At 52.5% G+C, this 26,356-nt stretch overlaps 1 protein-coding gene across 1 annotated transcript; it reads left to right on the top strand.

The window, feature by feature from the left end:
- Positions 1–1,226: 1,226 nt before the first annotated feature.
- Podn (podocan) lies at positions 1,227–26,356 on the top strand. Its single transcript, XM_069987207.1, has 11 exons — positions 1,227–1,340; positions 8,314–8,589; positions 10,295–10,388; positions 12,978–13,042; positions 14,426–14,535; positions 15,128–15,284; positions 15,477–15,592; positions 16,489–17,146; positions 22,527–22,675; positions 23,523–23,742; positions 25,634–26,356. The coding sequence occupies exons 2-10, from the start codon at positions 8,314–8,316 to the stop codon at positions 23,713–23,715; spliced, it is 1,818 nt and encodes a 605-aa protein (XP_069843308.1). The 5' UTR covers positions 1,227–1,340; the 3' UTR covers positions 23,716–23,742; positions 25,634–26,356.

The raw sequence follows: 26,356 nt of genomic DNA, 5'->3' as shown, positions 1-26,356 counted from the left end.
CGTTCCCAGTCTTGCTAAGTTCTTGAGTTACTGGTGTAATGGAAACAGGCAGCTGTGGGTTCAAATTCAGACTACACACAGTATGCTGACGTGCCCTGCTTGTTTCCAGCACAGAGAGGGCTATGGATTGGGCAGGATTGGGCTCAGAGCCCCAGCTCAGCCGGTGAAAGGCTGTACTACTCAGTCCCTCTGTCTGCGGGGAGCCGCAGGCTTCCTTTGCAGGAGAGTCATGCATGTGCTACCTGCAAACAGGAGGCCTGACCAGACAGCACAAATGAAACTCTGGTGCTGCTTTACTTCCACGCGATTCGTTTGTTCAGGCCTTGGCAATTGAGGTGGGCAGGTTGTGCCTCCACGTTTGAGTTATTTGTTTTCCTTCTCCACAAGCCAGGAGAGGCTACTTTGAGTGAGTGCCCTTCCCATAGGCCGGGGTGCTGTATCCAGGAGAGCTTGTTACTCCTTCGGAGTGCTACTGACCACCGACCTCCAGCCCAACCGCCTTCCACCCGCGAAGCCCTGGCACCCAACCCGGTCTCCTCCGCGGCTGGTGGTTAATGCTCCTTCACTTGGAAAATGTTTCCTGCACCTGGGAGCAAGATGGTGCCTGGAGGGCTCACGGTTCACAGCCCCTTGTCTTCCCAAGACTGAGATCCGCATGCACCCCGACTCCCCGGGGCCATGAAGGCTCTCCAGGTTGTGGGCTCAGAGCCAGCCGAGCGGGGTGGGAGGGCAGGAAGCTTTTCCGGGAAGGGGTCCAGCAGGGTCTCGGCCGGAGGAGTCCCAGGTGGGCGAGGGGAAGGGAAAGGTGCGGGAGCCTCGGGTGGGGGGGGGGAGGAGGGCGGCTGCAGAATCCTCCTGCAGCGTGGGGCAGAAGTTGAGCTGGGGGGCGCCGCGGGGTGCAGGCAGCCGTCTCCGCCCAGGTGAGGAGGCCTCCCGGAGGGTCGGGCTCCACCGCGGCGGGGCTGGAACGAGGAAGCGGTGCGGGCAGGACACCCCGCCTTCGCGATCTTGCGGGGGGCAGGGGGAGGCGTGGTGCGGGCGGGTCCCGCAGGGGCGGAGTGGGGCCGGTGCGAGGCGCGGCCTCCGGGAGACGCGAGGCCCCCGCCAGGCGCCGCGCCGGAGGGCGCAGGGGCGGAGGGGGCGGAGGGGCCCCGCGCCCGTGTCCCGGGGCGTGCAGCCGGTGCTCGCGGGGAGCGGGGGCGGGGAGGGGGCGGGGAGGACGGAACCCCCGCAATAAAACTCGCGCCGCGGACGGCACCGCTCCACTTGAATGGGCGCCCGCGGCCGCGCAGCGCAGCCGAGACCCGGGAGCGCGTTCCGCCGGACAAGCGCCGGAGCAGGTAACCGGGGGCGCGGGCGGCCCGGGGGGCCGGGCGCTGCGCCGGGCAGCGGACGCAGCGGGCTCTCCGGCACCCAGGCCGCCCCGCGCGGGGCCGCCCGCCTCGCCCCTTCCGTGCCACCCCCCGGCCCCCGCCCCGAGGGCGCGGTCGGGGATCCCTTCTCTCTCCCCTCCACCCCCGCCCCGTTCCCCGCGTGGTGGGATCGGGACCCGGGCAGGAGTGTTTTCTCCCGTCCGGCTCCGGCGGGTCCCAGCCCCTGGGCCCCTCCCGCGGCGCACATCTGGAAAGAATCTGAGGGCGGATGGGGAGGGGAGGAGGAAGCGCGCCGGCGGGGGACGGGAATGTGGGGGCAGGTGGAACTGGGGTGGGGCTTGCACCCCGGTAACGGACAGCCTCGGCCCAGAGCATCCGCACTAACTCACTAAGGCCCCTGGGAGCTCAACCTTTGACCTCTGTATAGATGGGGAAACCGAGACCCCGAGAGGGGACGGAGATCTACCCCCTTGGGCGCCTGGACAGGTGGGGCGGTGCACCCCTGGCTTCTGTAGCTTAGACCAGCGCTGGGGCCTGGCTTCCCCGGCCTCTGGGTTGCGACAGCCCAGCTCTGCACCCTCTCGGAGCCAGCCCAGCTGGTGGCTTAGAGTCTGCCTGTCAGTCTGTCTGGGCAGCTGCTTGCAGCTGGGGCAGCGGGACGGAGGGAGGGACCGGTGAGAGGGAAGGTTGGCGCCCTCCTGCTACAGTAGCGGAAGCTCTGGAGGGTGTGTGGAACCACCAGCCTGGGCCTTGGGCTGGGGTGGGATGGTGGCATTTAAATATTTGACACGTGGTCAGGTGGAAGAAGAGGAGACACACGGCGGGCGAGACTGGGAGGGGATTGGGAGGAGTGGCCGCTGCAGCCTGAGCTGCTGAGGGGAAGCGGGCTTGGCCCTGGCCAGGGTCTATACTGCGCTGGGGGGCTGTAGTCTCGGTCTGGGATAGGCACGCGTGTGCAGTCTAAGCTTCTGCCTTTCCACCTTGGGCAGGCTGGGAAAGGAGGAGCCTGAAGGCTGGCCTGGGACAATCCAATGACGAGTCTGGGGATTTTACCCCCTAATGTACATTCTTAGGACCCAAAGTGCCACATGCAGGTGACTGTTTCCATAAGTTACATGAGAAGGTACTTTGTCCCTTCTGCCTGAATCTTGGGTAGGGGGTTGCAGCTGGTTAAGTCATACTCAGAAGTGCTGATCACTACTGGGTACAGTGGCTCATGCCTGCAATCCAAGCTAGTGGGGCCCGGGTGAGGTCTGAGGACCACCGTTTGAAGTCAGTCCAGATAGCAAAGTCTGGGAGACTCTTACCTCCAATTAACCAGCTAAAAGCTGGACGTGGAGCTGTGGCTCAAGTGGTAGAGTGCTACCCTTGAGCACAAAAGCTCAGGGGAACAGCTCCTAGGCCCTGAATTCAAGTCCAAGGAAACACACACAAAAGAGTGCTGACCACTAGATAATATTAGCTGCTGCTGCTGCTGCTGCTGCTACTGCTGCTGCTCCTCCTCCTCCTCCTCCTCCTCCTCCTCTTCTTCTGCTTCTGCTTCCTCCTCCTCCTCTTCTTCTTCTTCTTCTTCTTCTTCTTCTTCTTCTTCTTCTTCTTCTTCTTCTTCTTCTTCTTCTTCTTCTTCTTCTTCTTCTTCTTCTTCTTCTTCTTCTTCTTCTTCCTTTTTTCTTTTGGCCATGGAGCTTGAACTCAGAGCCTGGATGCTGTCCCTGAGCTTTTTCACTCAAGGCTAGTGTTCTATCACTTTGAGCCGTAATGCCACTTCCAGTTTTCTGGTGGTTAATTGGAGGTAAGAATCTCGTGGACTTTCCTGCCCAGGTTGGCCTTGAATCGTGATTCTCAGATCTCAGCCTCTTCAGTGGCTAGGATTATAGGTGTGAGCCACTGGTGTCTGGCTATTGCAGATTTTTGTTCAACTCTGTCTTTCACGAATCATTCAGCAAATGTTTCCTGGTGTCCACTTCATATCTGGGGAGTCGGAAGGCTCAGCTGAGAGGTGAAAGGTAAAACAGGTGGGGTGCTGCAGGAGCGCCAAGGAACCTCTAAACTCGAGCGACGGGAGAGGCCCCCAGAGCAAAGACATTTGAGATTCCCGGGATGGGCAGCAGTGAGAGCCCCCTGCGCTTGAACCTGCAGTCTTGGGAGACAGCTTCAGAGTCCTAGGATTTCCATTGGCATCAGCAAGCTATAGCTATCCTGGCCCAGGGCAGGTGCTCAGTGAGTTTTCACTGACTTTGGGTGGAGGAAGAAGCTGTGCTAAGGGATGAGGGTCTACTCTTTGATTTGGGTCTCCCTTGCCATTCCTTCATCCAGCTTTACTTTCCACAAATACATGTTAGCCCTTGAGATTTGGAGAGGGGGTGTTCAGTACACCTCAGTTACTTTCTTTCTTTTTTTTTTTCTTTTTTTTTTTGGGTCCGGTCATGGGGCTTGAACTCTGGGCCTGGGCGCTGTCCCTCAGCTCTTCAGCTCAAGGCTAGTGCTCTACCACTTGAGCCACAGCGCCACTTCCGGCTTTTTTCTTTTTGCTTATGTGGTGCTGAGGAATTGAACCCAGGACCTCGAACATGCAAGGCAAGTGCTCTACCACTGAGCTACCTTCCCAGCCCACCTCAGTTACTTTCTCAGTAACAGTCTCCTCAGGCATATCATACCTACTTGGTGCCAGCACCAGGCTGGGCCTATTCTCTCATTTAATCCTACAAGTAGCTTCCCTGTCTATTTCCTCAACTAGGAAACAGCTCAGAGTGGGGAAGCAACTCCTTCTACCTCACACAGCAGACCTCCTTTCTCGGAAGCTTGCTCAGCATTTTTTTTTTGTTTTTGACAGTTGTGGGTCTTGAACTCTGGGCCTGGGTGCTGTCTCTGAACTCTTCAGCTCAAGGTGAGCACTCTACACTTGAGCCACAAAGCACTTCCAGTTTTCTGGTGGTTAATTAGAGATGAGTCTCACAGACTTTCCTGCCCAGACTGGATTTGAACCGTGATCCTCAGATCTTAGCCTCCTGAGTAGCTAGGATTACAGGCAATTGCTCAGCCTTCTTAAAGAACCCTGCAGGGGAAGTGAGGCTCAGATGGTGTGGTGCAGCAGCCAAGGTCAGATCAGTGAGCAGAGCTGGAGCTGTCCTGGCTCATGGTCCTGAGAGTTACTGGGAAGCCAACGGACACAGAGAGCTCTTGGGGCCACCATGCTGCAAGTCTTAACCTGTTTTTCCTATGTCTTCTGGGATCCGCCCCCTGCTCTCCCTCGCTGCAGCCAGCACTTTCCCTTGCCTGCAGCAGATTCATCATCCTTTACCTGAGCCCTAGCTTCACAGATGGCTGTCATCCCAGCCTGCCTTCACGCTTATCTTCCACACTGCTCATCTTCCAGAGACAAAGTTCACTTTTGAGCCTCATCTGGTCAGGACTTGTAGCTGTGGTGACTACTTTAGTCTCTGCCTCTCCCAAAACAGTCTAGTGACTTTATTTATTTATTTATTTATTTTGTCGGTAGTGGGGCTTGAACTCTGGGCCTGGGCATTGTCCCTGAGCTGTTCAGTTCAAGGTTAGCATTCTACCACTTGAGCCACAGCTCCGCTTCTATCTAGTGACTATAGTCACAGCACAACCTGTACTCTTTCTGCCTAGGTCTGTATCCTCTTCTCCTTTTGTGGGATACATATCCCTCCAAGTGCTAGACCAGGCTTCCCTTCCTCTGGGAAGCCATTTGTGTCAAGATTAGGCTTCTCTGGACCCCTAACAGATTCCAAGCTTCCTGTGATCAAACTTGTGTTGACACTGGGATTATCAAACTCAGTTTACACATAATTCCCTAGCCAACACTGGCTAACTGCAATAGCAAGTATACCACAAATGTGATGTAAACATTTTCTAGATCCCATCTCTAAAAAAGCAAAACGAAACAGGTAAACTTAACTTTGTTTCACCCGATTTGTCTATAAAGTACTACCATGTATCTTTATATTGAGAAAGATAAATGAGAAAGTGTATTAATGTGAAAGAGGTAGTTGATATCCTTTGTTTTGGTAGCATGTCTTTAAAGTCAATAGACATTACAGTGTACACTTTTTTTGGGGGGGGGTCCGGTCATGGGGCCTGAACTCTGTCCCTCAGCTCTTCAGCTCAAGGCTAGCACTCTACCACTTGAGCCACAGCGCCACTTCTGGCTTTTTTCTTTTTGCTTATGTGGTGCTGAGGAATCAAACCCAGGGCCTCAGGCATGCAAGGCAAGCGCTCTACCACTGAGCCACCTTCCCAGCCCCTACAGTGTACACTTTTAGCACATCTCAGTTTGGACGAGGCACACTTGAAGTGCCTCGTAGCCATATGTGGTACCCTGGAGCCCCTAAACCAGGAGCCTGCCTGAGGCTTTCTCTGGGTGTCCAGCAGCTCGTGTTCTTTGCTCAGGCAAGAGCAGCAGGGGACGATGCTGAAGAGTTGGGTGGACACTCAGCTTGGCCACCTAGCCGAAGTCCCAATGGGGCCTCAGTCCCTGATCTCCAAAGTGCTGACAATATTTTTACTATGGTTCATAATATGAATGTGTGTGTGTGTGTGTGTGTGTGTGTGTGTGTGTGTGTGTGTGTCTGTGTGTGTGTGTGTGTGTGTGTGTGTGTGTGTGTGTGTGTGTCTGTGTGTCTGTGTATATACTGGTCCAGCTCTGTTTCCAACTTTTTGGTGGTTAATTGGAGGTAAGAGTCTCATAGACTTTCCTGCCCAGGCTAGCTTCAAATGGTGATCCTCAGATCTCAGCCTCCTGAGTAGCTAGGATTATAGATGTGAGCCACCAGCACCCGTCAGCTTACAGATTTTTCACAGATACCAGTAGAAGGTGAGGGAGAGAGTTTAAGTGCATAGGATTTATAGGGACCAGAGCTCCTTCTCCTGGACCTTTGCCCTCAGCCAAGCTACCAGTCCTGAGTGAATCTTTGGCCTGGGCCCACACTCCCTCCTAGAACCCCAATCTTGTCAGGCAGGCAAGGATAGGAAGTGTGTTGTAGTCTGCTGTGGCAGCTCCAGGACTACAGGAATGAGCCAGGGGTGAGGCTCTAAGGTGCTGGGGAAAAGGGATCTGCAGAAGGCATTTGGTGAGGAGGCTGGGCAGGATGGGTGTGAAAGGGGAACAGAGGGCCACTCTGTCATGTCATGAGTGTCACCTAATGCTGTTTCACTGCTCTCTGGATCCTACTAGTGGTGAGTGCTGTACTTGGTTTTCTATAAGGCCAAGAGGCTAGGGGGCTCAAGTCTGAGGCATTTGGAACTGGAGGGTCACAGAGGCCTGGCTGCTGTCCTTGTCCCTCACCTGTGTCTTGCTGGGAACGCTGGGGCCTCACCTTGGAGAGCTGGCTGAACTGAGGAAGGAAAGTGGGGTGAAATAGCGCAGCAGCCACAGGGCAGTGAGGAGTCACTGCAGCTGCAGTGACTTCTGGGAGCATGTGGGGCTGGGGAAGCCCAGCAGGGAAAAGAAGAAGCAGGAGATGCTAGAGGAGTTGATGGGGTGGACCAGGCTATGGGGCAGATGAGTAGTGGTTGGAAGAGCTGACATTTATTGAGCACTTACTGTGCTCTGTGCATAGCACACTGATGACTCACCATCTCCTTAGAGGACAGCTCTGGTATTGTCTCCGAGGACAGATGAGAAACTGAGGTTAGACTGTTTCCGTTTTCCAAACCTGCTCAGGTCCAGCATCTGGTCAGACCCTTCTAGCTGCTTTGTGTTTGGTTCCTGATGTAGTTGGGGGAGGGGCTTGGCTGGGGCCATGTGCTGCGCATGACTGGACACCCACACCTGGACACTTGCCAGTGTCCTTCCTGCCCACTCAGTGGAGCACATTACTGGGTGTAGTCACCGCAGTAGCAGTGGTGGCTCCTGTCACCTAACAGGTGCCAGGCGCTCTGCATCCGTCATAAGATGACTTCTCACAGGAGCATGAGTCAGACTTCATGCCTGCCTGGCACCGCTAAGGAAGGTGAGAGCCACTTAATGGTGGGACTTGGGTTTAGGGTTCCTGACTACCACATGTCTCAAGTCCTCGCATGCCAGACACATTGTCTGAGTGAGTCCCTTACTGAGAGCTCAGGGAACCGCCCCTGAGCCGAGCCCAGGTCTATAGGACCCTGGGGACAATGACACCCTAGCATCATCTTCAGGCTGACTGGGACCATGGGGTGTGTGTGTGGGGGGGGAGTGGTGTCCTGCTTTGGCAGTGGTCACGTGAGCACACTGGGCCCTGTGAGGGAAGCAGAGCATGTTGGCCTCAGGAGTGGGCTTTGGGGGTCCTGGGCAGCAGCCCCGGCTACCTCTTGTCAGGCTGTGAATGTGGCCTCTGCTCGGACTCGCAGAATTGTCCATGGACCTCTGTGGAAGGCAATTTTGAGTACTCATATGTCTCATAACACTGCTGTTGCATGAGAGAGAAGGGCATTTGGGGCAGAAGGAACATTCCATGAAGAGGCCTGGAGGAAACACCACTAAACAGCCTTTTATAACTGGGCTGGTTGGGGAGAGGACAGCTGGAGGAGAGGCAGAGCTGAGTGCTGAAGATCTTAGAATAGAAACTAAAGGGCTGCGTACCTCTGCTGGTGCCGAGGGAAGGCCAAGGGCTCCCTGCACCGCCTGTGCCAGGGTGCCAGGATCTTGGTGAAGTCTAGGTCCTGCCTCAGCTTGCCTTCTATGAAAATGAACGCACAAATTCCTCGGGACCCACCAGCCTTGTGAGGGTTGTAGAAGGTTTTGTAGCCTGGGCTTTGTGTACCCTTACCCTTTAGAAAGACAGCCCTGATGGGGTGCAGGTGGGTAGGAAGGAAGAGGTGGCACTAGGAAGATCCTTGTGTCCAGGAAGGGCTCCTCATGAATTGCCAGGGAGCTAGCCATGTGCCCAGTATACAGTCCATTACCATGTGACATGGTGACCCTGACCTGCTCTTCCCACAGATGCCAGCAGACACCATGACCCAGAGCAGGGTGCTGCTGCTTCTGCTGCTCTTGATGCCTCAGCTGCTCCTGGGACTGAATACTGAGGAGGATGAGTTTGTGGAGGAGGAGCCTGTGCTAGTCCTGACCTCTGAGGATCCACGGCCTACCTCAGGCCCCATCGACTGTCCCCGAGATTGTTCCTGCTCCCAGGAGGGGGTTGTGGACTGTGGTGGCATTGACTTGCGTGAGTTCCCAGGAGACCTGCCTGAGCACACCTACCGTCTGTCCCTGCAGGTGAGACTCATGAGGCCCCGCCTACATCATTGCTGTCTCAGAACCCCAGCACACACACGTATACGCACACACAGAATGTGCTTCTAACACGTATGGCTCCAAGCCCTACACTCCTGCAGGTCAGACTCATGGTGTCCTGTTCTCGACCTGCTCACAGAGCATCGGACATTGTAGCCTGATTGTTTATTGCAAGGAGTCTGAGATGCAGCCCAGCGTGCGGTGGCAGACTCTGTGTCACAATGACACATACAGATGACCTGCTTTCAGGTAGCTATGGCACCGCAGATGCCATCCAGGGTCAGGAAGACCAAAGCCAGTGACCCAGCTTGAGAGCTTGGGGTCTCAGAGCACAGAGTGCTCACCTTTGCTGAGATACAGACCACATTGTGAGCCTCGAGAAGTGGGCAGGGCCTTCCTGGTGCATTCAGGATGGTCCCAGGGGGAGAGAGAAAAAGAGGCTGTCACTCCTTTCCAGAGAAGATCAGGTCCAGTGAAGGAAAGTGACCCATGGCCACACAATCCTGGCGAGTGGGACTAGGATGGCAGCTGCAGGGATCAAGGTCAGGATGCCTAAGAAGAACAGTTGACAGCTTTTGTTGTAGTTTATTTGCTCTTGCTTTCATCCAAACTGTCTCTTGGGTAACTTGCTTGGAGCCTCTGGTTCTGTGTAGGTGCTAGGTACAAAGGGGGAACTCAGATACCCTGCAGGTACCCATTGTCTGGACAAGGCTGAGACCTAAGTAGAGAAGTCAGCTAGAAATCAGCCGGTGATAATGGGGTCTGGAGTAGGCTCCCAATTCTCCCTAACCCAAACCAGAAAGGCTCCTGAAAGAGGTAGGCAAAGATTCCAGGTTTTCAAAGATTCTAATGGGCCGGGCACTGGTGGCTCACGCCTGTAATCCTAGCTACTCAGGAGGCTGAGATCTGAGGATCGCGGTTCAAAGCCAGCCCGGGCAGGAGAGACGGTGAGACTCCTATCTCCAATAAACCACCAGAAAACCGGAAGTGGTGCTGTAGCTCAAGTGGTAGAGCGCTCGCCTTGAGCTGAAGAGCTGAGGGACAGAGCTCAGGCCCAGAGTTCAAGCCCCACGACCGACAAAAAAAAAAAAAGATTCTAATGGGAGGGGTCCACAGGGCCAAGGAAGAGAAGCAAAGTGATTTCTGCTTAGGGATCAACTGCAAACACCCTTCACCAAGCAGGGACACCCAGGGGACAGGTTTAAGGGGGGACAGATGGCCCACCAAGCCTGAAACTGCTCATTTGTGGTCCCTGCTGAACCCCAGTGTTATATGACCCAACACTCAGTGTCTGCCTGTCAAAGAGGAGAAATCTGAAACAGGGGCCCAAGAGAGGGAAGGTCCCAGCCTGGTGCTGGTGGCTCACACCTGTAATCCTAGCTACTCAGGCAGATGAGATTTGAGGATCATGGTTCAAAGCCAGCCCAGGCAGGAAAGTCTGTGAGACTCTTATCTACAATTAACCACCAGAAAACTGGGAATGGTGTTGTGGCTCAAGTGGCAGAGCACTGGCCTTGAGCTGAAGAGCTGAGGGACAGTGCCCAGGCCCAGAGTTCAAGCCCCACAACTGACAAAAAATAAAAATAAAAAGGGAAAAAAAAAAGAGGGATGGTCTCTAGATTGAGGCCGAGCATAGGCACAGTAGCACCCTGGCTAAAGCTGTTCCTATCCCCCATCTCCCCCACAGAACAACCAGCTGGAGAAGATCTACCCCGAGGAGCTGACTCGGCTACAGCAACTGGAGACTCTGAACCTCCAGAATAACCGTCTGACTTCCCAAGGTGAGGGGTCAGTTCTCAATTCCCAGAGCTAGAGGACTCTGAATGGGGACTTGGGCCTGCCTGCTGCTGGGTGCCTACGAAGAGAGCTTGGTCTAGCAGATTCTGGTGTGTAGGGATGAACAGGCCTGCGCTTGCCTGGCTGTGGGGCTGCATGAAGATGGGCTTTGTGCATGCAAGGGCTCCCCTGATGTTGAACAAAGCCAGCCCTAAGCACTGCATGAAGATAGGCTTTGTGCATGCAAGGGCTCCCCTGATGTTGAACAAAGCCAGCCCTAAGCATTTCTGAGCCTGGGAGCCAGGCTTTCCTGGGACGGACCATGTCACACTCTTCAATTCACAGGGGCCCATAGAATCAAAGGGTTTCAGGGCCCTCAAAATTTAAGGTGTTCCCCCCTGCCCTCCCCTGACTGATATAGCACATGATTAAGTTAGAGAATCTTGGAAATGTAACAGGGGTGGAAAAAAAACCCTTCTAAGTCTGCCATTTTGACTAATTACTGTTGGCATTTTGGTATGTTTTCTTTTATTTTTAAAAAGGTAGCTTCAGGCTAGGAATGTGGCCGAATGGTAGAGTGCTTGCTTAGCATGCATGAAGGCCTGGGTTCAATTCCAGAAATGTTGCTGTGGCTCAAGTAGTAGAGTGCTAGCTTTGAGAAAAAGAAGCTCAGGGACAGTGCCCAGGCCCTGAGTTCAAGCCCCATGACTGGCAAAAAAAGGTAGTTTTATTGATATATAATTTATGTATCATAAAAGGTACTCAATTTCAAGGTACAATTTGATGAGATTTAGGAAGTTGACACAGTTGTATAACCTTTCATACAACTCATCTCAGACATTTCTTTGTAGGTTTAAATTTTTTTTTTTGGGTCCGGTTGTGGGGCCTGAACTCTGGGCCTGGGCGCTGTCCCTCAGCTCTTCAGCTTTTTTCTTTTTGCTTATATGGTGCTGAGGAATAGAACCCAGGGCCTCAGGCTTGCAAGGCAAGCGTTCTACCACTGAGCCACCTTTCCAGCCCCAGGTTTAAATTTTTTTAATTAATTATTTTCGTCTAGTACTGGGGCTTGAACTCAGGGCCGAGCACTCCTTGCTTGCTTGCTTGTTTCCCACCCTCCCTCCCTCCCTCCCTTCCTTCCTTCCTTCCTTCCTTCCTTCCTTCCTTCCTTCCTTCCTTCCTTCCTTCCTTCCTTCCTTCCTTCCTTCCTTCTTCTTTCCTTTGTCCTGGGGCTTGAACTCAAGGCCTAGGTACTATCTCTGAGCTATTGTTGTTGTTGTTGTTTGTGGGACTTGAACTCTAGGCCTGGGTGCTGTCCCTCAGCTCTTCAGCTCAAGGCCAGCATTCTACCACTTGAAACACAGTGCAACTCCTGGTCTTCTGGTGGTTAATTGGAGATAAGAGTCTCACAGACTTTCCTGCCCAGTCTGGCTTTAAACTGTGATCCTCAGATCTCATCCTCCTGAGTAGCTAGGATTACAGGTGTGAGCCACTGGCACCTGGCTACCCTGAGCTTCTTTAGTTCAAGGCTAGGGCTAGCACTCTATCACTTGAGCCACAGCGCCACTTCCAGCCTTTTCTGTTTATGTGGAGCTAGAGAATGCATGCTAGGCAAGTACTCTGCCACTAAGCCACATTCCCAGCCCTTGCTTAGTTTTCTTTTTGCTCAAGGCTAGCACTCTACCACTTGAGCCATACTTCTTGCTTATTTATTTATTTATTTATTGCTGGCTAATTGGAGATAACAGTCCCATGGACTTTTCTGTCTGGATTGGCTTTGAACTGTGATCCTCAAATCTCAGCCTCCTGAGTAGCTAGGATTATAGGTAAGAGCCACCAGCACCAGTTTTTCTTTTTCTTTTGGTACTTAGCTTTGAGCTGAGGCCTCGTGCAGGCACTCTGCGTGTGAGCCACTCCACGAACCCTCACAGTGTTTGCAAGTTCATAGCTATTTCTACTGTAGAGAAGATAACCTGCTTTGTTTCACTTGAATTCGCTCTGCAGCGTTTCTCCTGTTGCTAAAGTTTTCACTGGCTGTTCATTTCACACCACACAGCAGGGTATTCCACGAGGGCCACGCCACAGTTTATGTAACTGTTCCCTCACTAGAAACTTGGGTGCGCCCCAGCATCTGGGGGTCTTGGAGTCCAGGACTGAGTGTCAGAGGCCGACCTCAGGGCTGGAGAGAGGCCCAGTTCCCAGCAACATGACATGTATAAGAGGAGGCAGAGGAGATCCAGGTGGTGAAGAGCCCCTACCCTGCCCAGAGGGGCCCCCCACTCACCTGTGGGTGGTACTAAGAATGAAGAGGGGCTTGACCCCTGTGGCCACCCACATGGGATTACTCCTTCTAACTCAAAGGGTCAGGCCGGGTCACTCAGTCCCTCAGTGATACTTAATGTCTTCCTTCTGTGCTTGGACCACGTGGGTAAGGAACAAGAAGGGCTGGGCAGGCCCACAAGAATTTCTCAGAAAGGGATCCTAGCTTCCCCTTCGTCTCCTTCTTCCCAGCAAGTGGGGAAGGCATGGGGTTGGGATGGCTCCCGTATTCTCCTGTAGCATGTCCTTCATCCTGGGCTCTGACCTGTCCTTTGAAGGGCTCCCGGAAGAGGCATTTGAACATCTGAACAACCTCAATTACCTGTACCTGGCCAATAACAAGGTGAGGGGCTTGGAGGGGGTGGTGCTGCCCTGCCCTCCTGCTGCTGTCATTCCCTGACTTCTGTGAACCTTCTCTCAGCGGGCTGCTGGGCCCGGGTGCTGCTCAGATGCAGCCCTTGGAAGTAGGGATGTGAGTCAGGATATCAGCGCATGTTAGATAGTGAAGATAGAAGACAAGGCTTCAGGACTGCAGGGGAGGGAGAGCTGAGGACGCACTGGAGTGCTTCTTGGAGGAGGTGGCATCTGAACAAGGTGATGAAGGGCAGTCAGAACACTACAGAAGAGATAGCAGCCAGGTGTAATGGTTTTCTCTTATAGTCTTAGCACTCAAAAGACTGAAACTGGAGAATCACTTGCATACAGGAGTTTTAACACCAACCTGGACAACAAAAGGAGATCTTGTCTCAATAATAACAAGAACAGGGCTGGGAAGGTGGCTCAGTGGTAGAGTGCTTGCCTTGCATGCCTGAGGCCCTGGGTTCGATTCCTCAGCACCACATAAGCAAAGAGAAAAAAGCTGGAAGTGGCGCTGTGGCTCAAGTGGTAGAGCGCTAGCCTTGAGCTGAAGAGCTGAGGGACAGCGCCCAGGCCCAGAGTTCAGGCCCCACGACCGGACCCCCCCCAAAAAAATAACAACAACAATAAGACTGAAGTACAAGGCACACGAGCTCAAAATGTTTGGTGTGCCCCAGGACCCTAGTCCAGCCTCTTCTTGCTCTAAACTCTCCCAAGATGCCCCATCTTCTCCCAGGTGGCCATGTCTGAAGGTCTCAATTAGTCTCATTCCTCCAGGTTGAGACTCAAGTCCACCTGCCGCTAACACCTCCCCTAGGTGTCTAATGGGATGCCTCCTGGATCAGGAGCCTCTTGGATCCTGAGTTTCTCCCTCCTCAATTCTCTTCATGGGTTTCTCCGCAGGGAAATTCGAATGACCTTTAAAGTCATGCCCTGTTGGCTACCAGTGGCTCAACCCTAGCTACTCAGAAAGCTGAGATACAGAGGATGGAGGTTCAAAGTCAGTCGGGGCAGAAAAGTCCTCTAGACTCCATCTCCAATTAGCCAACAGAAAGCAAGGCTGGAGGTATTGCTGAAGTGGTAGAGCATCAGCTGAAAAAAACCTCTCACCTATCCATCCACCTAGGCTAAGCCTGGAATAGGAGGGTAGGGACAGGCCTAGGAGACCTTGAATGCCAGGTTCAAGACATGAGGAAGCCAGAGAGGTTTTGTTTTTTTCCTTTCTCCTGGAGTGGGTTAGATTTCCACAGGAGAAGATAGCCCTGGTGGCAGGGAGGGGACAAGTGAAGGGGCCTACCAGAAGGAGCAGCTGGCAGCAGGGCCCAGAGCTGGCCTTCAGCCTTTTTCTACCTGACTGTTCCCTTTCCAGCTGACACTGGCACCAAGATTCCTGCCAAACACCCTGATCAGTGTGGACTTTGCTGCCAACTCCCTCACCAAGATCTATGGGCTCACCTTTGGCCAGAAGCCTAATTTGAGGTCAGAGGTCACAGGGAGGGTCCTGGGCTCAGAATGGAAGAAGGGAAAAGGTTAAGGTGGAGCTGTTCCTCCTAAGTGGGGCCTAGACAGCCTCTGAGGAGGGGCTTGCCATGCAGTTAACAAGGCCTCTGGGGCAGGAGTGCTTGGCGGAGAAAGATCCAGGGGCTAAAGATACTCAGGATCCAGACAGTTGAGAACTGAAGGATGAGGAGGGCTCAGTCCAGGAGTCAAGGACAGAGAATTCTGTGTGTGGAGCTGTGGAGCCTGGGTGGAGGGAGTACCTTCCAGTAGACAGAACATTCCTGGAGCTGCTGAGAGGCCCCATCCCTGCCAGCACGGGGTGTGGTATGGAGGTGTCTGGACTGGGGTGGGGGTGGGGGTCAGGAAATCCAATTCCTGCCACCCATTTCCAGTGGGGCATTGACTCTTCCGATCTCCATTTCCTTGGTGGTATAGACAGCATCTGCAGTTATTTAGCTCTGCATTCTTAGCTTCAGATGGGAAGAGAGTGCCGGGGTCTCAGTTCCAACCTGACCAGGAGTTGGGGAGAGTCCAAGTGGGGTGATCACTGTTCCTTAACCCCCCTCCCCAGGTCTGTGTACCTGCACAACAACAAGCTGGCCGATGCTGGGCTCCCGGAGAACATGTTCAATGGCTCCAGTAACGTGGAGGTCCTCATCCTGTCCAGCAACTTCCTGCGCCACGTGCCCAAGCACCTGCCTCCTGCCCTGTATAAGCTGCACCTCAAGGTAGGGAGGGCAGAGGCACGGAGTCAGGAGGGCCTGTGGGGGAGCCAATGACCTAATCTTCAGTGTGGGTCATGTGTGGGGCTATCAGTACACACCCAGGTGCTCTAGGTCTGTATCCCCTCTTAGTGGCTTCTTCACAGCTCATCCTGAGGCCTATTTCTCACCCTCCCCTCTCCACTTTTCCATCCTCAGAACAACAAACTGGAGAAGATCCCGTCTGGAGCCTTCAGTGAACTGAGCAACCTACGTGAGCTGTACCTGCAGAATAACTACCTGACTGACCAGGGCCTGGACAATGAGACCTTCTGGTGGGTCTGCATCATAACACATCCTCAGTATCACTGTGGTGTCTGGCAAGCTCCTCCTGTGGCCTACTCCCAGCCAGGCCCTGTTATGTATTCTTTACCCACTTCTCCTAGCTGCGTCTCCTGGAGAAGGATCCCTGAGCTGCTTTTTCTCAAGGCTAGCACTCTATCACTTGAGCCACAGTGCCACTTACAGCTTTTTCTGCTTATGGGGTCCTGAGGAATCAAACCCAGGGCTTCATGCAAGCTAGGCATGCCCTCTACCACTGAGCCACATTCCCACCATATTTCATCGTGTGTGTGTGTGTGTGTGTGTGTGTGTGTGTGTGTGTGTGTGTGTGTGTGTGTGTGTGTGTGTGTGTGTGTGTGTGGTTAATTGGAGATAAGAGTTTCATGGACTTTCCTGCCCACATTGGCTGAACTGCGATCTTCAGGTCTCAGCCTCCTAAGTAGCTAGGAATACAAATGTGCACCACAGGGACCAGCTCTTTGACATTTACATCCCCAGGAACAATAATGTATGTAGCCAGGCAAGGGCTGACTAGATGGCAGGAAGTCCAGGGAGTCAAGGGAGTATAGAAGGAGACTGGCTACTTGACACAAAGTGCAAACTCAAACATTCCTGTTGAAGGCAAATATATTTTCATTTTTCTGGGCCCAGGAAAGCCACAAAAGGCTAATACAAGATTCAAACCAACTCTTATGTGTCCAAAACTGTCCTAGATCGTTCCTATACAACTACAGCCTTTTGTCCTAAAGGGATGCTCTGAGCAGACATCCCCATTTGGGAGATGCAACACTGGAGCGGCAGTGCCCTACTTGGGAAGAATGGTGGGAACAAATGTGACATGGACTCTGGCTGAGCATCCTTATTCTGTCCCTTCCCCATCCCTCCCCAGGAAGCTGTCCAGCCTGGAGTACCTGGACCTGTCCAGCAACAACTTGACTCGGGTCCCCACCGGGCTTCCACGCAACTTAGTCCTGCTGCACCTGGAGAAGAATGCCATCCAGAGTGTGGACGCTAATGTGCTGACCCCCATCCGAAACCTTGAGTACCTCCTGCTGCACAACAACCAGCTGCAGGCCGATGGCATCCACCCGCAGGCTTTCCAGGGTCTCAAGAAGCTGCACACGGTGCACCTGTATAACAACTTGCTGGAACGTGTGCCCAGTGGCCTGCCTCGCCGAGTGCGCACGCTCATGATCCTGCACAACCAGATCACCGGCATTGGCCGTGAGGACTTTGCCACCACCTACTTCCTGGAGGAGCTGAACCTCAGCTACAACCGCATCACCAGTCAGCAAATGCACCGGGATGCTTTTCGCAAGCTGCGCCTGCTGCGCTCACTCGACTTGTCTGGTAATCGCCTCAACAAGCTGCAGCCCTGCCTGCCCCGTAATGTGCATGTGCTAAAAGTCAAGAACAATGAGGTGGCCACCCTGGCACGTGGGGCATTGGCAGGCATGAGCCAGCTGCGGGAGCTCTACCTCACCAGCAACCGGCTGCAGAGCCAAGCCTTGAAACCAGAAACTTGGGCAGACCTACAGCATCTGCAGGTACAGAGGGGCTGGGCCACGCATAGAGAGGGGACTACTAGTAGGTCTGCTCTGAGCCTGCTCATCTGATGAGGCTGGGTGAGGACTGAGCCATGAGGGAGCTTTCTTTGGGGTAGCAAAGTGAAGCTAATTCACCATCGGGTAGGTGGGCAGTCATGGCTGCAGATAGGACCCATAGATCAGGAGAACCCCTGCAGGTACAGAAGTAGGTGCCTGGAGAAGCTGGGCCCTAGGGAGAGGGGAGAATTACCCATGCTGACCTCACCATTCTGCCAGGGGCCAACGTAGGTGTGCGTGCATGCGTGCGTGTATGTGTGTGTGTAGGGGGGTCCCTGCCCCAAGGGCCAAGATTCCCCAGGCATCTTGGAGCCATCCAGGGGTATGGCTACATGGCAGAGTCTGATAGGGATGCCTCGGTAACTAGTAAACCCATTCAATGAGAAACAGCTATAGAGAAAATTGATCAGAGGGCTCTGGAGGGGGCCAGGCCCTTGACCTTGGCCTTTCAAAGCCTCTCTGATGTCCTCCCAAAGCCACTGTCACAGCCAGGGTACCTGGGCCTCTGCATTGTTGTCCCCTCCCATGAGACACCCTGGGGGCTTGCTCTGCTATTTCTGGGGTTCTGCTCAAATGCCACCTTCTTGGAGACCTCCATTGTTTTTGTTTGTCTGTTTTCCTTTTTTCTTCATAAGCTTTACCCTTCCAGGCCTCAGGCCATCTGTTGTCTGCCCCCGGGGCTAGAATAAGGAGTGAGACTTTCAGTCTTCTGTGCCTCCCTGGATGTGGTAGCCTTGGGGGCACTGCTTGTGGGGTGTGAGCTCTTCAAACCTAATGCCAGGACTGGGGTGCTTATGTGGAATGTAGGGAGTCAGTGTCAGCCCTGGGGCAGAGCAGCTGGTGTGGGAAAGGCTGCTGGTCTGCAGCTCAGCTAGGGTTTCTCCTTGCCCTGACCTCCTTGCTGAACGCCAGCTGGCAGGATCCAGCTGCCTACGCTACCCTTTGGGTGATTCCTTGGGAGCTTGTTCTTAAAGGGCTCAACACCTGTCATAGGTCTTTCTCTTGTATTTGTGTGTGTTGTATGCATCGGTACTGGAGCTTGAAGCAGGGTCTCACCCTCTAATTTGGCTTTTTCTGCTCAAGGCTGGCAATCTACCCCTTGAGCTACTTCTGGCTTTTTTTTTTGGCCAATCTTGGGGCCTGAACTCAGGGCCTAGGCACTGTCTCTGAGCTTTTGCTTAAGGTGCCACTTCCAGCTTTTTCTGTTTCTTTGGTACTGAGGAATCAAACCCAGAGCTTCATGCATGCTAGGGCAAGCACACCATGTTTCCAGCCTACTTCTGGCTTTTTGCTGATTAATTGGACATGAGGATTATGGATTTTTCTTTCTAGGATGGCTTTGAACTGCTATCCTCAGATCTCAGTCCCTTGATTAGCTAGGACTACAGGCATGAGCCACTGGTGCCAGTTGCTCCTGTATTTTCTAATGCCCCAGTGGAACATGATGACATTCACTCAGGACAGCCTGGGTGTTACAACCTCTTAGTCACTGCTGCTGGCCTCCAGCAGCCCACCTGCACCTGACCCAGATGTGCTACTGTGGCTCTAGTCTGTCCCCTTCTCTTTACCCTGGCTGCCCATACCCTAGGCCAGGGAACCCTACTTCTTGCTTGAACCCCCAGCTTCCTAGGAATTCGCTAGTTTGATACTGTGTTCAATCAAAGGTGTCTTGAAAAGCACCTGCCTTCTCATGCTCGATCCTGGCATGCTGGCTCCTCTGCTGAAGGATCTTCCCCACTTTTTCTCATTGGTAACATCTACTCATTTATCCACTTATTCATTTGTTCATTCATTCACTCATTCATTTCACAATCTTAGATGAGCTCTACCATGTACTAGACACAGTTTAGATCTAGGGACCTCCTAGGGACTAAGACAATTAGAGGGCCACTCACTCCCCTTCAGGAGTGTGTACCTAAGTACACACTGCCAGTGAAGGGCAGGCCAAGTACCTCCCTGGGCTTGGAGAAGTTCAGTGGGGATCTCTGGTGTGTACAGGTGGAATTCTTCTTCTTACTGGATCTTTCTATAGGCAGCTACTCTGCCCCAGCTGGCCCAGAAATGTTTCTCTGGCCATGGCTGCATCAGGTCCCTCTTCACTCACCTCCCTCCCTCCTGTGTTCCCTCCCTCCCTCTTTTCCTACCTCCCTTATCAGAGGCAATTCTACAAGCTTGTCATTGCCAGGTTTTGAGTCCTTCTCTGCAGCCATCTCGTGAGAAAGTTCTGAGATATGTGAAGGGCACCAAGTTCTGTGGGTCACACGGGGAAGCTGTGTGGAGGGAGGGGACAGAGAGACTCCCTAAATTGTGGAAGTTTATGTTCCCCTCAAATCCTCACGCCAGCTCACCTGCTATCAGGATATAGGATTCTCACTTTCCTGACTCTGAACCTCATCCTCTCAGAGTAAAGAAGGGCCTTAGAGACCGTGGAGTCCCCACTCCTGGCTGCCCTGGGTGTGGATCTGGTGAGATACGTTGACAGTGTGAGAGGGAGTGAAGCTGCACAGAGCCAGGGCACAGCCAGCCATTCCCTGTCTCCATGCACTCCTAGCTTCTGCATATGTGGCCCATGATACCCATCAATGAGACGCCTGCCTGTCCCTGCCCCCATCTAGGGCCAGGGGGAAAAATTCAAAGGTTCACTGGTCTTTATTCTGATAAAATGATAAGATTGCTAGGGAGGGACTATGATTCCCAAACATCTTGGCTTTTTTTTTTTTTTTTTTTTTGTCGGTTGTGGGGTTTGAACTCTGGGCCTGGGTGTTATCCTTCAGCTCTTCAGTTCAAGGCGAGTGCTCTACCACTTGAGCCACAGTGCCACTTCTGGTTTTCTGAGTGGTTTATTAGAGAGAAGAGTCTCATGGTCTTTCCTGCCCTGGCTGGCTTTGAACCTGGATCCTCAGCCCTTAGCTTCCTGAGTATTAGGATTACAGGCGTGAGCCACCAGCATCCAGCAACATCTTGGCTTTGACTGCATGTGAAGAGGTGGAAGGGGATAGGTGGGACCTACTTACATTAGTGAGAACAAAGCTTTGTAGTCAGGCACCTTGGACAGTTCACTTATGCTCTCTGAGCATCTCTTTATTTTTTAATTTAATTTTGTTTTTATTTTTATTTTTTTTTGTTGGTCATGGGGCTTGAACTCTGGGCCTGGGCACTGTCCCTGAACTCTTCAACTCAAGGTGAGTGCTCTACCACTTGAGCCACAGTGCCACTTCCAGTTTTCTGGTGATTAATTGGACATAAGAGTCTCACAGACTTTGCTGTCCCGGCTGGCTTTGAACTGTGATCCTCAGATCTCTGCCTCGTGAGTAGCTAGGATTACAGGAATGAACCACCGGCACCTGGATTGTTTTAATTTTTTTAATTAACTATTATGTTGATAGGAGAGAATCATTAGTTCTTTAAATGATTAAGTGATTAAATGATTACATAAATTTTACAAATTTCATAGTATTGTGAGACAGTGATACTTAGTTAAAGGCACAAACACATTCTAACCTTCATGAGGCAAATTGTCATCATTGTGGTCTATAAGGTTTGTGAATTCTATGAGCTTTGACAATACAGCTATTTCTTCCACATCGTCTGATAGGTACATTTCTTTCCTTTTGCTTAGTGTTAGCAGTTCCCTCTATCCCTCTTATTCCCTGCCCCCATCACTGCCCTTGAGTTGCTTTGTTTTTATCAATGTCCTGTACAGCTGATAGGTCCCTCTGTTTTATGTTTTCCCCTGTTTCCCTCTGATTCTGTGTCCTTCTCCTAGTTTCCCTTAGATGTGTGCATATATACCATATATTGGTCAGCAGCATGGGGTCATTTAGTAATGATATGACATTGTGGAGGTCCTTTGTTTCTCGAGTCCTGTTTACTTTGTCATATCTCCTTACATTTTGTATTTAACATCCACATATCAGGGAGACCATGTGCTGTTTGTCTCTTTGCTCTTGGCTTACTTTACTCAAAATGATTTTTTCTAGTTCCACCCATTTCCCTGCGAATGCCATTAGTTTGTCCTTTCTAACATTCCATTGTATATAGGTACCACGATTTTTGGATCTATTTATCTGTAGTGGGGCATCTGGGTTGTTTCCATATCTTGGCTATTGTGAACAGTGCTGCAGTGAACATGGAGGTGCATGTATCCTTGTATCCTGGTTCCTGTTGCTCAGGGTAGATGCCCAGGAGTGATATGGCTGGATCGTAAGGGAGGTCTATATTTCTATATTTAGTTTTCTGAGGTATGTCCAGACTGCTTTCCAAAGTGGTTGTATTAGTATACATTCCCACCAGCAGTAGGATTCCTCTTTCTCCGCATTCCCTCCAGCATTTGTCAATGGCTGAATTTAGGATGCGGGCCATTCTGCGAGAGAAGTATTATTATTATTATTATTATTATTATTATTATTATTATTATTATTTGCCAGTCCTGAGACTTGAACTCAGGGCTGCGCACTGTCCTTGAGCTTCTTTTGCTCAACAATAACAGTCTACCACTTGAGCCACAGTGCCACTTCTAATTTTTCTTATGTGGTGCTGAGGAATCGAACCCAGGGCCTCAGGCATGCAAGGCAAGCACTCTGTCACTAAGCCACATTCCCAGCCCAAGAGTACATTTCTTTTTGAATAATATCACTCCTTTCCTTACTCTTCCTCAGTTTTTCCCTCCTATCTCCACCCACAAGTTGTATAGTTCATTTTCAACATAATGTCTAGTATCACTGATGCTTTTTTTTTTGGGGGGGGGTCTGGTCGTGGGGCCTGAACTCTGGGCCTGGGCGCTGTCCCTCAGCTCTTCAGCTCAAGGCTAGCGCTCTACCACTTGAGCCACAGTGCCACTTCTGGCTTTTTTTTCTTTTTGCTTATGTGGTGCTGGGGAATCGAACCCAGGGCCTCATGCATGCAAGGCAAGCGCTCTACCACTGAGCCACCTTCCCAGCCCGTCACTGCTCCTTTTGTTCACCCTTTGTCCCCGTTTCTGTGTCCTCCTTACTCCCCGCCTCCACCCCAAGACAGATAAACAAGATGAAAAGAAAACAGAAACAATAATGAAGAAGAAACCTTTTGTGTCCATTTCCTGGCATTCATTTCGAGGGATATTATTTTATATGATCAAAGGCACATAGGCATTGCACCTTTGTGTCCTCTCCTAAGAGTATCCTCCTTTGCTCTCTGCGCTTCCATTGCATGTGGACTATAGACTCTTCTCCTCTATGGAGTTGTCATTAGATTTAGATTTAGGCTGAGGGGCTAGGGGGAGTTTTGCAAATCTGTTAAGTGCGATGTATAGGTAGGGGTCCCTGACTCCCTGTCCCCTCTACAGCTGCTGGACATTGCTGGGAATCAGCTCACAGAGATCCCTGAGGGGCTTCCTGAGTCTCTTGAGTACCTGTACCTGCAGAACAACAAGATTAGCAGTGTGCCTGCCAATGCCTTCCACTCCACACCCAACCTCAAGGGGATCTTCCTCAGGTAGGCCAGCCCCCAGGGCATTGCATGTGCCCCTCGGGGCCACCTAGTTACATCAGGTCGGGCCCCATTCGCCTCTGCTCCCTGCAGGATGAGGACAGGGGACAGCCCTGGTCACGTTCATGTGGTAATAGTCTGGCACCCTGGAGAGCATCTTCCCATATCACAGCTGGGAAAAGTTGGGCCCAGAGAGTAACAGTGGTTGCGGAGTGCAAGCTAGCTGGGCTGGGCTTAGGCCTTAACCAGGGATATAGGAATCTTGGTCCTTTCTGGCTTCTGGGGATTGGGATTGGGACTAGGATGACACAGCCCCTGGAAGCCATGAGAACTTCTGCCCAGAGATGAGTGGCTCTTTGTGCCTTCTCTCCCCCTGCCCCTCCCCAAAACAGGAGACAGAACAGAGGAGGGGAGGACAGAAGACCCGAGGCTTGGTGACATGGGTGGTATGACATGCTCAAGCTAAGCTGCAGAGGGTAGAGTAGACTGCCATTAAGCCACAGTCTTTGCCTTCCCACAGGCTGAATATGTCCCTGGGCAGCTCAGCCATGGCCTTGCCTAGGTGCCAGCCTGGCCTTGTGTTAGTGCCAGAGAACAGCATTGTTGGCTCCCATGTCTGCTCCCCACGTGGGACTGAGTATGAGCAAAGGGAGATTGCCTCTCACCTTATTGATGATACCCCAGCAGTCCTCTATACCCCAGCGATCCCCAGCTCTAACCATATGTACTTTTCTACCACCTACCAGACTTTTTTCCCAAGGGCCCTGCCTTCCCCTTTACCTTCTGAGGTGGGTAGGCATGAGGCCCCCGTGGTTGGGTTTCTGGCATTGACCCCTGTGCGGTGGCTGTGCAGGTTTAACAAGCTGGCCGTGGGCTCCGTGGTGGAAAGTGCCTTCCAGAGACTGAAGCATCTGCAAGTCTTAGACATTGAAGGCAACTTTGAATTTGTTGGAGCTCCCAAGGACCCTGGTTGCTTCGATGAGGAAGAAGAAGAGGAGGAAAAAGAGGAAGAAGAGGAAGAAGAAGAAGAAGAAGAAAAGAGATAGTGAAGAGGTGACACCTATCCGACCTAGGTGGGTATCTGTGCAGGGTAGCACCGGCTCTCTTCAGCACATGTTCCTATCCCTGACTCCGCTTGAGGATCTTTCTGTCCATCCTGTACCCTCTGCCTTCTGTCCTTCCTTCATTTTGCAAAACAGTCTGTTCATTTCACAAGGGAGGTATGCCAGGCCCTGGGTGAGAGACCAGGGTTTAACTGTGAGGCTGAGGAGGCCAGCACATGTGGAACACGTGTGGGGCACGTGTGGCGTGTGGTGGGAGCCACACATGAGAGGGTCAAGCTCAGGAGTGAGGTCTGGGCTGGAGAAGGCAGTGTACTGTCAGCCTTGAAGCAGGCGCTGGAGCTGCAAGCATGGGGTGCGTGCCCTCAGAGCGAGTGAGGGGGACACCTGAATCAGAACAGACAGGAAAGGAGGTGGGAGAGCCACAGAGCCATGGTCGTAGCCAGATCACACACATACACAACACCGGCACCTACACATGTGTACAACATTTGCATATACACATACCAGCACACATGTGCTCATGGGGCTACTTATGTACACATTCACAGAGCACACACATAGAGTCTACACCATATAGGCACAGAACATATACCAATACTTGCACATACACGTGTGGCTGTGTGTGTGCCCCACACTTATGTCTATATAGGCCCTTACACAAACACACATGTGTGTACTTGACTCACCCATGCACAGGCTTCTCCAGAAGTGAGGCTTGGCTGTGTCAGTACTGGGGAAAGGCAGAGGGAGCTGGGTTTATCCACACAGAGTCATCGTAGGGAGAAGATAGACATGGCCGAGTGATGGGAAAGGCAGGGGAGGAATCTGGCTGAGAGGGGTTGAGACGGGGCAGAAGGGGGGAGACCACAGGAAGCTCAGGAAGGGCTGACTTTACTTGATGCCCCCTTGAGGGCTGGAGCTGGGGTGACCACTGATGGGGGTGGTGTTATGGGCAGGAGGGGTGCCATGAGAGGAAGAGCAGGTGAAGGCAGCTGTGAGGACTGTAAGCCAGCGCTTCTCCCATTGGGGCAGTCATAGCAGATCACTGGCTTGGTGACCGGATATGATGCCACATCAGCTTGTTTTCTGCATGTAGTAGGAGGTGCTTGGCAGACCAGGGAGGATAGAGAAGATAGATCCACCTATGGCTGAGATTTTAGAACAAGGAAATCAACTGTAGTAACCAGAGAATGACGGCAGTCCTGTCCTGGTCCTGACTCTATAGGACTGAGTATGCTTGAGGTCATGGAGCCTGGATGTAGCCATGGAAGCAGGCTGCTAGCTGCTGTTAGGACCAAGATGCCTGGGGCGGAGAGGAGCCTACACAGCTGTGGGCAGGTGGATGGGGACACCCTGTGATGGGGGACAGAGTCAGGGGAGAGGTTCATGTTGATAGCCGAGAGAAGCATCTGCCTGGGTTCTGAGCATGGAGGGGCAGGCCCCAGAGACACTGCTCCAGCAGCTGGTAACCTTCCTCCCTCCATCTCTCCCTGCCATGCTGTGGAAATGGAGCTCCTTCTTTGCTATTGTCCTCACATAGCAGAAGTGACAGGCCAATTAGTGAGGCCTTCATGGTCCTTGCAGGGAGGGAGCTGTCAGTTCTGGGGTGGAGAAGACTCTTCCCTTTCTGGAGGACATTGCACTGGTCAGGTCAGGTGACCAGGGCCCCAGGAAGAGGCCTCAGGGAATGGCCAGTACATGCAAAAGATTCCCATCCATGACGCCATGGTTACTTCCCTCCGGCTCTAGGCTCTCAGGGGCAACCTCCCTGTCTGCTCCCCAGACTACCTCCATTGGGGCCCCCTTACCTCTAGTCGGCCTCCCCCAGGTTGCTTATGACGGCTTTGTGTGTTTGTGGGTGTGCCCTGTGCTCACTCTGATTCTGTTATGTATTCTGCAGGATGATGGACCACTGGATTCCTTTCTGCAGCACAGGCCTGTGCCCTGCGAGCCCCAGTTCTGCCATGCTCAGCATTGAACCCATGGGGGTACCCTGCATTTCACAGATCGAGACACCCTCCAAACAGTCCTCTCCAGTCCAGGCCACCACTGCTGCCACACCTGCCCTCTGAGCCATGCAGGCTCCAGAAGGGTCTGGCACACTCAGGCAGATGCCCCCCTCCTCCCCCTTCCCCCCCCACCCCATTGTCACATGGATGTTCCACAAACACAGTCATGTGCAAACAGTCCCTCCATGGCCTTTGTCACTGACAGCTCTTGCTTCCAGCCAGAACTGGACAGAACAGCTCACCCCCTGCCTTGCACACTGTCCATCTGTTCGTCTGTCCCCTGGAGAAGACACCATGGACGAGAGCCTCTCCATGACCTGTCCTGGCTGGCCACAAGTGCTTTCTGATGGACAAGCCCACTAGGACAGCAGGAGGCTTTTTAGTGCTCCTGGGGACCTTGGGAAAGAGTGAGGTGAAGACCCTGCAGCCAGGAGGAGCCAGGCAGGAGGAGCCATGCAGGACGGGCCCAGATGCTCCTAGGAGACATTCTGTTCTTTGGGTCTGCAGGGAAATTTTTGGTGCCTTTGATTTTGTTTTATAAGGAATTTTTTTTGTAAAAATGTTAAAGTCGATTTTTCTTGTTACAGAAAACTAATATAAAAGCATGACCCTTG

The sequence above is a fragment of the Dipodomys merriami genome, unplaced genomic scaffold (assembly GCF_024711535.1).
Source record: "Dipodomys merriami isolate MVZ:Mamm:240054 unplaced genomic scaffold, mDipMer1.0.p SCAF_34, whole genome shotgun sequence".
NCBI classification, from domain to species: domain Eukaryota; kingdom Metazoa; phylum Chordata; class Mammalia; order Rodentia; family Heteromyidae; genus Dipodomys; species Dipodomys merriami.
The sequence above is the reverse complement of the archived record's forward strand: the minus strand, read 5'-3'. Positions and strand labels throughout refer to the sequence as shown.

What these genes read in the sequence shown, in the direction of transcription:
- Podn (XM_069987207.1), top strand. Translation starts at nt 8,314, where the DNA reads ATGCCAGCAGACACCATGACCCAGAGCAGGGTGCTGCTGCTTCTGCTG. An exon ending in CCTACCGTCTGTCCCTGCAG is followed by an intron (nt 8,590 to 10,294) that starts GTGAGACTCATG and finishes TCTCCCCCACAG; the next exon opens with AACAACCAGCTGGAGAAGAT. An exon ending in TGTACCTGGCCAATAACAAG is followed by an intron (nt 13,043 to 14,425) that starts GTGAGGGGCTTG and finishes TTCCCTTTCCAG; the next exon opens with CTGACACTGGCACCAAGATT.